Genomic DNA, 13,038 nt, shown 5'->3' with positions numbered 1-13,038 from the left:
GTAATCCCTTCCTCACCGCTGGTTGGCTGCTGTTTCACAATCCCCCCAAGGGCGAACGGTTGGCTGACTAAGCAACAGCCTCCCCCGGGATCCAGGAACGCCTCTGATTGGCCGGCCGGGGGCAGGATTCACTTTGGGGCTGGGGCAAATCACATCACACGGTGACAGGCGCCAACTTAATCATCAACAAGTCCCCGACCAGCGACAGCGCGCTCTTGAAAACAAAAAAAACACTGGAACTAGCCTGAGGTTCCTACTGGTTGCTACAGAGCAGCTTTCGCACAGAGAGGGAACTACTAGCGAGATCTGGGGAGTCCTGGATGCAGAACGAGAAACAAGGTCTGGGAAATCGCAAATATGCTAATTTTGAAATGTGAGTGAATAATGACGATTGGGCGGTCTGCCATTCCGGCTGCGCGCCCTAACCAATACCCGAAACATCCCCAGCTTACGCCCCCACCCGCAACGGGTCATTGGTAATCAGCCAGCTCCAGCTCCACAGGGCTCCCAAGGTTCCTAAATTTGTCCGTGTCACTGTGCCTAACTAATTTTTGTGAACTCGCCGTATAATAATGCCCAACGACAACACCATTGTTCCTGGCATGCCTCACGGGGATACCTGAATTATTGTCTTTCTTCTTCTTCTTCTTCTTCTTCTCTTCTCTGATGGGCTCTCAGATAATAATGAAAGAAGAATAGAAATTTAAAAAAAGAAAAACCTAGCAATAAATAATGCGGTTTGTGTCAAATCTGCGCATCGTATACCGCGGCACGGCAAACATGCGCAGCCATATGAATATGAAATTCTTATTTTACCTTTTCCCGCCTCGTATACGCTTCGTATGATTTTGGAAACAAGACAAGCACCCGAAAAAAAAAAAAAAAAAAAAAAGAATAAATAAATAAAATAAAATAAAAAAAAATCCAAGAAACAAAAAAAAAAAAAAAAAAAAAAAAAAGCAAATGATAGAAGAAAAAGAAAAAGGAAAATATTCCCGGAGCTTGAGCGAATTCCGAGGGCGCCGCCCAAACCAAAACAACGGGGCCAACAGCCAACATGTGACTGTTGCTGACTGAAAACAACCCTCTCTCCCCTCTGCTCATTTTCGCTCGCTTGTTCTTACACTCTTGTTGACTTCCCTCATTGGAACCTCGTTGGTTTTTTGACTCTTGATCCTGGAGATATGACCAGATTGAGACCGAGCGCGAAAGCTTGAACAAGATCCCGCACCAGTACCAGGATCTTGTTGCTCAACGACTCCACATTCTGAAATTTTCATTTCTCACGTTTGTTTTGCGTTTTCGTTTCTGCACAAGGAAACTCAGCGCCCGCTCATCAGCTGCATGTAGGTGGTATATATATATACATATATATACTACCTATTATTAATATTTTTTTTACTGCTGATGAATATACCTTGCTTCGCGGTGTTTGATAAGGGATCAAACGGTGAACATATGTACATGCCTCGTGTGGAGCTTATTAGATCTAGTATCGTGTAGTATGTACACACTCCAGCGTGTTTCCTTGCGGGAGAGCTAGTCATCTCCTTACCTAGTAATAGCTACTACATACGGAGGGCCATAGGGAACCGAACCCTCGGTTATAAAGTTCTGTGCCTTTTTTTTTTTTTTTTTCTTTTTCTTTTTAGTTATCCATTTCTCACAGCGAGAGAGAGGTAAAGAGAGGTTTAGCTCTTTCTACTAATTCCCAAATTTGCTGCAATTAACAGGCAGCTGGAAACACATCACCTATATCCAGACTTAGGTTGCATTCATAGCCCATCCGCCTCTTCAGGCCCGCCAGCTGGTAAATCGTCCTTTTGATTGATATACGGTCTATCCCCATTATTTTTACATGACAGCATCTTCCAATTGACTTTACTCCCATTACCTCTCTTTCCTCTTTACTTGTTTTTTTTCTCAGATATATTCCTCACCCTACATTTATTCTGTTTGCACGTTCAAATCGAATCCCCCTGTTTTTCAGTTGCGTGAATTGATTATTCTCTGTTGTCTTCCCTTCTCCTCTCACAAAATTAGACATAGAGACTCAAAACCTGCACATCTTCAAAATATCGACTGGAGATGTTGTGTTTTCAAATTATCATGTCCCATTAGAGAGCGTCAACTCCGGGAGCTTGGTGTGAAGTGGTAGACACATGCTTATGAATGGAAATCATCGTGTCCGTGACTCACCATCCGAGCAAACCGTATCTCAGGGTGACAAACCACCTTGGAATTGAGGTTTGACATTAACCCTCTCCATGACTTTCGCTGTCCTCACAAGTCTCTATATCTGAATTAGAACTATGGGAGATCCCCCTTGTTTTTGCTTTGAATTATGAGTCCACTGCTTCTCTGTGTATCGCGAAGCCATCCCTTGCTGCCACCCCGCGAGGTCTCTGTTAACCTTGGTTGAGATTAGCCAAGGCTATCCCAGTTCCAAGATATCTCTATCCGATACAGGAATACCCGGCATCCTCCCATTTTTTCCGAGTCATCTGTTAGTAGGAACTCGGATGCAGGTGCTGGGTACAAACGAAACTGCCCCTTACTATGCATGTCAAGCGTTTTGATTTGTGGAAACATCTTTAAAAAGCACATGCCACGGGTCATATTGCCTTTCTAGCTTTGGGGGAATTGTATTCTCGGATGAAAATTTGACTTCATTTTTGAGTTGTTTCGTCCACATATACGCTTGTTTTCGTGGCCGTTTCCTTTTCTTTGCCTTTTGCAAACTCTGTTTCAAGATTAGTCTTTATTCCATATCGCAGGTTTTTCAATTATATGATTCGGTTATCATTTCCATAGAGAGAATTGGTGTTAGCTATTACGTCAACCTCAGACCCAGGGGTCCGATGTTTTCTTTTCGCGTATCACACTGGAAGTAGTTGATTTAGATGCAGCATGCTCTGCATATAGAGCCAATCTCACATATATATATATATATTAAATCCATCAGTAGAATATAAAATAGGGAAATGTATCATGCAGAGAAAATAGAGACAGGGAAACAATGACAGTAAAGTGATAAACTTAAGAAAGGATGAATATACTGAAAATGCCGAAAAGGCGACACACTTAGCTTCCAATTAGAAACAAACCGGTGGGATGGGTGACTAACTTTCCAAATCTTCACTAGGATCATATGCTTTTGTCTTATCCCTGACAAACAACCCCTTGATATCGAGCGGATCCAGAATCTTCTGCGAGAGCAGCCGTGAATCTTGCAGCGCCCCTTCGATTGCTTCATTCTCTCTCTCCTGTCCATCGAGCCCCACATATATGCGGGAGTCAATGGGGAGAATGTGGCCAGGATGGAATATATTAAACATGGCGGTGTTAAGAAACATTATAAGCGCCTCACATATGAGAAAAGGTGCCTCTGTCGTGCGAAAAGTGTGACCCTCCGGAACAAATGTCTCTGGAGGTAACAAGATGTCAGCCTGGAAAGATTATTGCCCAAGTGTTCAAGATAAAGAAAATACCTGCAATATGGTAGGCAGATCGTATAATTATCAATATTGACGAAATATAAAGACAATACACGACCGTCATGAGCTTTCTTTTCGTACCACCATTCGAAGAAACGAGCCACTTTGCACGAAGTGCACGCATCCTAGCATGGAACAATGTCAAAACACCCACAAAGGAGGCGAACAAGACTGCCTGGGTAATCACGGCAACCCGTATCAAATTTAGCCCAATCTTATAACGTGTTACCGCGTCGGTGCCTGCCCCGGCAAGCAACCCGGCGCCGGCCCAGACACAAATTTCAGCCAGGAGATCAAATGCAATGAAGGTACGGACGACCCTGATTGGAGACATCGGCGCGACAGATGGAACAAAGCTAAAAAGGCGTCCACAGATAAAATAGTCGGCCCCAGCATAAGTCGGCCCCGCACCAAGGATGAACATGGTGGAGAAGATGTAAAGGGATTTGGTGTTTCCCAAGCCAAAAGCAAGGAGTGAGCGCTGAAAAAACCCAATTGCCGAAAACACGGCTCCCAGCGTCAATGGGATCGTGAATTTTTGGGGCCTTGATGTTCTGAGGAGAGATGGGAATGAGATAAAGCCCAAAGACTGTGACGCGTCGGTGGGGATGGCCTCACCTATACTGCCACTCGTGCAAAGCCGCTGAAAGGGCATAGGCCACCGTGAATAAGATGGCAGCGCTCCTGTTTGGAGAGTAATGGTAGACATCTTAGAATGCTGATTTTAGTCCTCTGTGTCTCAGTTACCAGGTGGGTGTAAGCATTTTACCTTCAGCTCTAAGCTCCGATGACATGGCTGTTAAGCAAATATTATTGCGGTTTTCAAAAATAAAAAATAAAAATAAAAATAAAAAATGCATATAAGGATCTCACAATACTAAATGATATGCCATTGCCAGAGGTTGTCTCCTGTCATTTATATACCGTTCTGTCCAAGGTCGGCTCTGCTCTCACGGTCAACCCCCTGCATCAGAGCATGCTGCGTCCATTCTTTTGCCGCGTCCATTCTTTTGCCAGATAATGGCCGCTGCTGGGAGAGGAACCCAAGGCCTACTCAGCATGTTTCGCCGGCGAGAAGATGCTGATGCTACTATTCCAGCACAGTTTTGCTGCTTTGGTATCCCCAGTCCCGCCTTGAACATAGGATAAAAGTCAGCGCTGGAGTAGCTCGATACCCGATTAGGAGATAAGTGTGGCCAAAATCCGCCCAGAGACGTCCCCCATCTTGGGCTCAGCCACAATTGCCCAGCCATCTACAAGGCAAAGGCAAACCTTTCTTGAAAAGATGAGATTCTCCAGAATGTAACACAAAGTACGAGTTGTATGTACAATGCTTTGATCCAAGGAACAAAATGATGATAGTGTATTATTAAACCCCCTATTTGCGAGAGAAACTCATAGGTTGTCAAAAAATACCCACAATGGGTTAGTTGAACTTCCGTCTGCTAAGTTATGTCTGGCAAAGTGAAGTCAAGCACATGGGAAAATGAGAACAACTGTAAATACTTTTCTTCTAGACATTATAATTGCTTTTTGCGTCTGCAACGTAGCTTCTAATCCCAAACGTTTTTGCAATGGGTAGCTGGGCGAAGTAATATAGGACACCAAAGGAAACATGGTAGCTACGTGCTGGTTTCCACCAGCGTAGTAGATATACCCTCGATAAGCACCCGATAATCAAAGAAAAAACTAACGTGCTACAACTTTACTATTTCTTAACCTTTAAGCTTTCTAGGCCGACCTTTTAACCCCTTTCCTCTTCTTCAGGTAACAACTGTTCTCACCTCATTACTCAGAGTGTACCAGAAAAATACCGAGACCGTCGCTACCAGTACGGGGACGCTTTCATCGTAGGGATGTGGTCATCAGTGATGGCTCCATTCCAAACTTCCGCAACCTCTTTTCCACTCAACTGATCTGCAAGCCCGGCGGATGCATAGTGGAAGTTAAATGCTGACTCTGTAGCACGGAATGAAATCTTGAGCATTTCGCAAATCAAGCTTGTCACTGCACCGATAGATGATGATCATGCTTGAAGGTTCTCACATCGTTCATACAATATCTCGAATCATCATAGGAGATTAAAAGGGAAGAGCAAAGAACCAGAGGTTAGCTGACAGTGCTGGCGTTGGAGCTGAAGTGACTGAAGTTGTTGAAGTAGTGGGAGACGACATCTCAATAATTTCAGAGCTGGCTAGATGTGATGTTGCACTTTCAGGAGCAGAGGTGACTTGATAGGCTGTTTTAGGGGCACAGGTGGCTGGATAGGAGTTTGCGCTGCCTTCAGTGGCAGAGGTTGGTTGCAGGAGTGGCTGCGCTGCTCTCGGATATACTCTCAGTGGCTGAGGTGGATGTTTCAGGGGTTGGGGTCACTGGAGAGGACGTCTCAGTAGTTGAAATGATGGGAAGGCTGTTAAAGTGGTCGAAGTGGTGGGGGAGGACATCTCAGTAGTTAAAGTGACGGAAGATAGGTCATTGAAGGGGTCAAGGTGAATGTTTCGGGGTTGAAGTCACCAGAGAAAATGTATCCGTGGTTGAAGAAAAAACCTCCCTTTGAGATATGTAAGTCCAACCACCTTTAGTTTTCATCGCATATATCAACAAATACCTCGGTAGGTTGACTGGGGCCCAAATACGTCAAACCTCTGGAAGGCTTCTTGCGCCTTGCCTTGTGCAGGAACATGATCAGATAAATATACGTAACCACATAACCGACACACGAAAAATCCTCCCTGGACTGGAAAGGCATGAAACCTCAATGGATGAGATCACATCCTTCTCCTCCTCATTGGACTCATCCAGTCTAACGAATTCAATAGTGTTTGTGCCATTATATGTGCACGCAGAAGATAAACGCAGCTTACACGGGTGTGCCGAGCACAATTCAACTGGAAACGCATCAACCAGGTACAACCCTAAGTGATGATGGAAGAAGTTGGAAGAAACATATTGGCACCCAACTGGCTGAATTCGTAAAGTAGGTTCCATGAAGTGATTTGGGAACTTTTGTGGTTTTTGGAGGTTTGTTGAATTCTGAATGCCTCATTGTCGGGGTCGCTGGAAACGCGGTCCACACTGACAGACTGTCCATGTTCCAAACAAACAGTTGGCCGGTCTTCCAAGGATGAGAAGAAACCTTGGTGTCTGAACAAAACTGACTTGATGCCTTTGAAACTAGCGTTCAAGGAAGGAATCCCGACATACCCCAGAACATTTCATCCGTCAAATACCTGACAAAAGAACACAAAGGCGGAAATTTCTGTGGTTATAAAAAATAATAAAGAATGAGCTTTGACTATGAACGGACGAGGATGGTTGGAACGTATTGTAGACCGCAACCACTGTGTCCTTTGATGATCTGCCTGCTCTGTGGGTAAACTTAAAGTCACATCTCCGATATTCGTGCTCCAGTTTATTAATATCATCCTCGGGAGCGTGGGCCGTGGACAGAGCAGCTCGTTCCACTTACCGTCAATACCCATTAACAAAGATTGATCATTGCAACATCCGCACTCTGGTGCCTCTTCCAGGATCACTGCTGATTTTGAAATGTGCTCTTTCGTCCTGCCCTTACAAAACTGCGTCATGTAAAGTGGTCTTTGCATCCATGCTTTCGGCTACTTAGGAAACCCACCTGTAGTTGTCGAAAGGTTGATATCAGATGAGAATAACACAACAGGAGAGGAGCCCTACCTATAATCAGTCCTAACATATGGCTCATGGAAACACTCATATAACTGAAAGATTCTCACGAAAGTTGGTACAGTGACCTCCATGTGACGACTTGTCATTTCCAAATCTAAAGAACGAGGTTTCTCTACTGTCAAACAACTAGCTACATCATTGAGAAGGCGATCTCCGTAATCATAGGGCACTGTGCAACGCAAGTTCCATATGGCACTATGCCCCACTCCGGAAGACTTTATTTGAACATGTTGCAGGCTGTGATGGAGTCCGAATCGATATCATGGAAGGTACCTTAGTAGAACTGGCGGTGTCGTCAAATGTCCAGCGCCGGGTCTCTATCACGTGAGAGAACCGCCGTGCCCGTAGAATACGGCACAAACGCTGAGTTCTGATTTTGCACGACCATCCACTTTTACCTCAAGTTCCCCAGACGCTTCAATCCATCTTGGAACCACTCCTACATCTTCCACACCTGAGCCTCCCGTGGGCCTCCATAACTCCATTCTCAAAATGGCAAATCTGGATTTCAAACCCCATTCTCCGTATTACGAGGGACGCTACAACGTACGGTACCGTATAGACAAGTAATACAGTATAGGTATAGTACATGTATTATACCGTATAAGAACGTATTTACCTCTAATCTTATCAATCGGTCTTATCAGATGGGATCCTAGTGCCGCATATCCTTGTACATGTATGGTATTGTCACAACAGAGAATTACATCGCACTTCCCGGCCAGAAAAAGCAGCCAGAAACACAAACCAGGATCACAGCTCACTCACGTCACTGGCGGACACTGCTCCGCACCTAAGGAAATCTCTCTTTTGGAGAAGTCATATTAAAATGGCCTTGCCACGCCAGTTGCTCTCCTTTTCGTGTTTGAAGTCTTTGTTCCACCTCTACCCGACTTCCCAGCCCGATTTCTCACTCCCCTCACCATGAAGTCGACTATTCTCTCCAAGTTGCAAACCTTTGCACCTGTGGTTGAGAAGCAACCCGTCACCAATGGAGAGGATAAAGAAGTGGGAGCTTCTCCTGAAGATCAAGAAATCTCCAGCGATGAGGAGACCATTTCCTCGGACGCCCAGGAGGGTGTACGCAAGATTGAGGCTACGACAAAGGTTTGGAGCACACAACATCTTATCTTCGCATATGTCATGTATGTTGTCCATTCCATTAGCTCAATCCACCGTTATTCGTAGCTAGAACATGGCTGACATCATCCTTCAGGATATGGATTATCACATTCGTCGACACAATGCAGCAGGGAATGTCCAATTCCTTCCTTCCTTATGTCACCAGCAGTTTTAAACACCATTCATTGACTGCCTCAACCGGTATTATGTCGAGCATCATCGGGGGTCTAGTGAAGCTACCACTCGCCAAGGTCCTTGATATCTGGGGTCGACCTCAAGGCTTCGCCTTGATGACCTTCACACTGGTTATCGGTCTTATCATGATGGCTGGATGTAACAACGTCCAGACCTATGCCGCTGCCCAAGTCTTCTACTGGGTCGGGTACGCTGCTCTTTGAAGACTTTTTTCTTTTTCCTTCTTTTCTTTCTCGTTTCCTCAAGTGAAAAACTAATTGGTATTGCGTCTCTTGTCAGGTATAACGGAATGTCTTACACGTTGGGCATTTTCATTGCTGATACATCTGCGTTGAAAAATCGAGCCCTTATGTTTGCATTTATCTCGTCACCCTATATCGCCACTGTCTGGGTTGGTGGACCACTTGCGACAGCCTTCCTGAATGGTCCTGGATTCCGATGGGGATATGGTGCTTTCTCCATCATTACCCCTATCGTCACCTTTCCCTTGTACGCAGTGTTCACCTGGAACTACAACAAGGCCAAAAAGGCCGGCTTGCTGCCTTCCAGAGAGAACAACCGTACTTTTGCTCAGTCATTCAAACACTACTTTTACGAGTTTGATGTTATTGGAATCATCCTCCTAGCTGGAGGATTGGCTCTGTTCCTTCTCCCATTTAGTCTCTATTCGTACCAGAAGGACCGGTGGCGGTCATCCATGATCATATCCATGATTATTTTGGGCGGCCTCCTCATCATCGCCTTTGCCTTGTACGAGAAATATCTCGCCCCTGTCTCCTTCATACCTTTTAACCTCCTGGTTGATCGAACTGTCCTGGGTGCCTGTATTCTCGCCGCAAGTTTATTCGTCAGCTTTTACATTTGGGACAGTTTCTTCCCTTCCTTCCTTCAAGTCGTCAACGACTTGACAATTACAGAGGCTAGCTATGTTGTCAACATCTACAGCATTGGCTCTTGCTTCTGGTCCATCGTTGTGGGCATCTTAATCCGATGGAGTGGACGCTTTAAATGGCTTGCTCTCTATTTCGGTGTCCCTTTGACTATTCTCGGTGTCGGTCTCATGATAAATTTCCGCCAGCCAGACGTGAATATCGGGTATATCATTATGTGCCAGATTTTCATTGCCTTTGCTGGAGGTACTTTGGTTATCTGCGAACAGATGGCAGTTATGGCCGCCACTTCGCATCAGTACGTTGCTGTTGTTCTTGCAATTGAAGGCATGTTCGCCAGCGTTGGTGGCGCCATCGGTCAAACGGTTGCCGCCGCGATCTGGACTGGGGTGTTTCCCAAGAGATTAGCGGGGTACTTACCCGAGGCGGAAAAGGCCAACGCCACCCTCATATACGGCGACTTGGTGGTGCAAAAGTCGTATCCAGTTGGAAGCCCTGCAAGGAATGCCATCAGCAAGGCGTACGGCGATGGGCAAAAATTTATGCTCATCGGCGGTACGGCAGTTTTGGCTATCTCCCTTGTCTCCACCATGGTATGGAGAGATATCAAAGTCAAGGACTTCAAGCAGGTCAAGGGCCGTGTCGTTTAGTGCGGCCAGCTTTCCTCTCTCCAATTGAACGGGTGCAGCGGGGGTTATCATCAGAGCGCGAGAAAATGCAATTTGGTCTCCATGGACTCTTCTCTGGTTACTTGGTCTAGAGGTCTAGCTACACTGGGATGATTGAGGAGATTGGTAAGGATTGGACGAGCAACTAAACGCGTGGTCAATTTCAATCAGGCGTAAACACGGTGATTCCGTATTTCTCGTTTTCGGCTTTGTCGTTTATTGCTACGCATAATAATCATGTCCTTTCCGGGTTCTGCGATCCCTCTTTTTCACACATACCCAGTGTCGGATAGCTTATTTTACTTTGTTTTGATATTTTAACAAGTCTTCAGAGGTAGCATCCCAAAAAATCAATTAGTTGTAATAATACCGAAATACGGAGAGCACTGCATTAGGATCCTGAGTTCAATTATTGTTTCGTTCAAATTTTGGTGCTGAAATTTGGAAGTGCAGGGCCGAGGCGCGTTTCCTTGAAGAAAAATTCATACAGTTCGCGAGGTGGATTCGTTCATAATATTATGTTGTGGCTGTTCCTGGGGAATCATAATCTATCTGGATTGAGAACAATGCAGCCCAGTTATGGATGATGAATCCCCTATTTCCGAACAACCAAACAACCAAATAATGGTCCGTCCCCCATTTTGTTCTCCACTCCTCAGTTTTTACATTTTTACCCTCATTTCTACTGATCCTGCAGTCTCTTTAACGCGATCATAACCTCAGTCTGCGATGCCTATTTTACCTCCTTCAACGGCGACATGATCCTCGACATCCGTTACCCGAGGAGAATAAATAAAAAGCTACGCACAACACATACAGTTAGCACTCTCCAGTGGTGGCACATTGTCACAGTCTAGCATACGTTTAAATGTGTAAACACAGATACAGGAAAGATTGTCGGCATGGAGGTTTGGGATGCATATTGGTCGTGAGAAAACGGCTAGAAGGAGGCAGAAGGGCTTCTTGAGGTTCAGTGGCAGTTGAGGGAAAAGTGGTTAGATGGAATGAGACATATCTGTGCATAGTTATTTTTGGGGGGTGCCGAAGTGTTCCATTTACTGCTTGATTGCTAACTACTAACTAAATTGACTTACTATGAGACTGCTTTGTTCTGGTCGTTGCACATGGAACACCAGGGTCGCGGAGTCGGCAAACTTCTGATGGACATGAGTGAGAAGGTTGCAGCTAGTTAGTTACCAGTGTAACCACCTCGAGTCGACGCTGGCTGGGCTTCCATCTTACACAAAGTTTGGGTTCGAAAAGTTGGCGCAAGGAGTGGTGTTGAAACCCGACGTGAGAGAAGTCCCATCATTCTTCAAGGATTGCTGGTTAACTGAAATTTACAAACTTTCTGACAGTCATGCGCTGGTTCAGCCATCATGCCGCCGGCTGTGAAAAACTTTCCGTTAAGGTGCGAAGGTGGAGGCTGACTATTATTAGTATTATTATTAGTTATTATTTTTCAAGATCAAGAGAAGTTCCTATTATTTCTCGCATATGCACGGATCATTGTACTCTGTACCTGCTTTGATCAAGTGGAAGTGTGAGCAGCCAAAAAAGAACTAAACTATTCACAGATGCCACATCAAAACTCCCCCCACCCCCCACATTTAGAGCGCGCGACATTTCCCGGTCTTCAACGAAAAGGGTGGAGGGAGACCAAGGGCAACAGAAGGTTAAAAACACTGACTGGTTCGTTCCCACTCAGCAAAGAGTTTTCCTGACACTAAAACGTCGCCGAAACTTAGTGTGTTTTAAAGTTATCAGATCCGTCGGACAAAACCTTGTTTTACGGATCTGATAACAACGTGGTCATAACCAATACACGAACTATTACAGTAATATTACGCATTACACAGTATACATATACAATACCCAGGTCCATACATACCAGGTGTGTGTGTGTGTATTACCAGCCACGCCGAAACCGGTTCCTGTTCCTGGCATGTTGACCTGGGCATTCCTCGCTTTGTTGCCGGCTGGGCAGTCAAACAAGGTGATGACTTGCATATACTTGAAACTGCATTTGTTAAATGATACCTAGGTACACAAATACCTACCTAGGTCCTTAGCGTTTAGCTATATAATTCATGTCTCATCAAAATACCTACCTGACTACCTGGGTAGGTATCATTTTCATTACCTCATTGAGCAACTGTGCATTCTAGAGTGAAATTCACCGCTGTCGATAATGTGGATAGACATATTCCTCTGCACTTTGGACCAGACTTCCTAATCATGGCAACCACTTTTCCGCAATTCGAATATGCACCGCAGAAGACATCATGGCTGAAGCGCGATGTGCTGCTCTTTGCAAACACCATTGGTTGCCAGCCGAATAGGGAGCTTCATTTCCTCTATGTACGTACGCCGATTTTCTGTCCTTCTCCGCCGATAAATAGAACTATGTAGATAAATAGATCGTTAATTGGAGCAATTAGGAACTACATCCTAACTTCCAAACTTTCCCTACATATCCCATCGTGCTAAGTACGTGGTTCTCTTTCCGGCGAGATATTATATTTCCATATTCATAGTCGTACCAGCTTTTAAACACACGGACATTGACACTGTTGACTTCCTCGCGCGGAATGCATCACGCGCTCTGCCTCCGGGCTGCCCAAGGCTAGACTGGGGCGTAGCCGTCGACGGTGGACGCGGGATGACATTCTTGCGACCTTTGCCTCCATCAAGCGAGGGGAGAACTTGGGAGATCCATTCTAAAGTGCTAAATGTCTTTGATAAGGGGCCAGGAAAAGGAACAGTATTGGAGATTGAGCATGCTCTGAAGCAGAAGGAGAGCGGGGAGGCGTATACTCGCTCTTGGGAAAGTGTGTTATTTAAAGGGACTGGAGGTTGGGGTGGGGAGCGGGGTGAGTCGATTAATCAGTGTTCTACTCTTATTTTATTTTATGGATTGTATGGATGTCCTCCCCCGGGGGGGGGGGGGGGGGGGGGGGC

General features: G+C 45.4%; 4 protein-coding genes across 4 annotated transcripts in view; 3 read left to right on the top strand and 1 right to left on the bottom strand.

Annotated features, from left to right (window-relative positions):
* Positions 1-3,122: 3,122 nt before the first annotated feature.
* Positions 3,123-4,291, bottom strand: PAAG_01686 (hypothetical protein; the record flags this gene model as incomplete). Its single annotated transcript, XM_015844412.1, has 4 exons — positions 3,123-3,427; positions 3,492-4,051; positions 4,116-4,206; positions 4,267-4,291. The coding sequence occupies 4 exons, from the start codon at positions 4,289-4,291 to the stop codon at positions 3,123-3,125; spliced, it is 981 nt and encodes a 326-aa protein (XP_015701320.1).
* Positions 4,292-7,399: 3,108 nt separating this feature from the next.
* On the top strand, positions 7,400-7,772 carry PAAG_11338 (hypothetical protein; the record flags this gene model as incomplete). Its single annotated transcript, XM_015847006.1, has 2 exons — positions 7,400-7,471; positions 7,551-7,772. The coding sequence occupies 2 exons, from the start codon at positions 7,400-7,402 to the stop codon at positions 7,770-7,772; spliced, it is 294 nt and encodes a 97-aa protein (XP_015703428.1).
* A 354-nt stretch (positions 7,773-8,126) lies between these two features.
* PAAG_01685 (siderophore iron transporter mirB) lies at positions 8,127-10,059 on the top strand (the record flags this gene model as incomplete). The annotated part of the gene is made up of 3 exons (XM_002796631.1): positions 8,127-8,347; positions 8,419-8,706; positions 8,799-10,059. The coding sequence occupies 3 exons, from the start codon at positions 8,127-8,129 to the stop codon at positions 10,057-10,059; spliced, it is 1,770 nt and encodes a 589-aa protein (XP_002796677.1).
* A 2,256-nt stretch (positions 10,060-12,315) lies between these two features.
* PAAG_11337 (hypothetical protein) overlaps positions 12,316-13,038 on the top strand; it is a gene marked incomplete at both ends in the record, with an annotated part of 1,432 nt that continues 709 nt past the window's right edge. Inside the window, 3 exons of the mRNA XM_015847005.1 lie at positions 12,316-12,438; positions 12,519-12,567; positions 12,624-12,950. Coding sequence (XP_015703427.1) covers positions 12,316-12,438; positions 12,519-12,567; positions 12,624-12,950 — 499 coding nt within the window. The remainder of the gene's footprint in view (positions 12,439-12,518; positions 12,568-12,623; positions 12,951-13,038) is intronic.

The sequence above is a fragment of the Paracoccidioides lutzii genome (assembly GCF_000150705.2).
Source record: "Paracoccidioides lutzii Pb01 unplaced genomic scaffold supercont2.3, whole genome shotgun sequence".
Classification (NCBI taxonomy): domain Eukaryota; kingdom Fungi; phylum Ascomycota; class Eurotiomycetes; order Onygenales; family Ajellomycetaceae; genus Paracoccidioides; species Paracoccidioides lutzii.
Note: the sequence above shows the minus strand (reverse complement) of the source record. Positions and strands in the feature narration are given on the sequence as shown.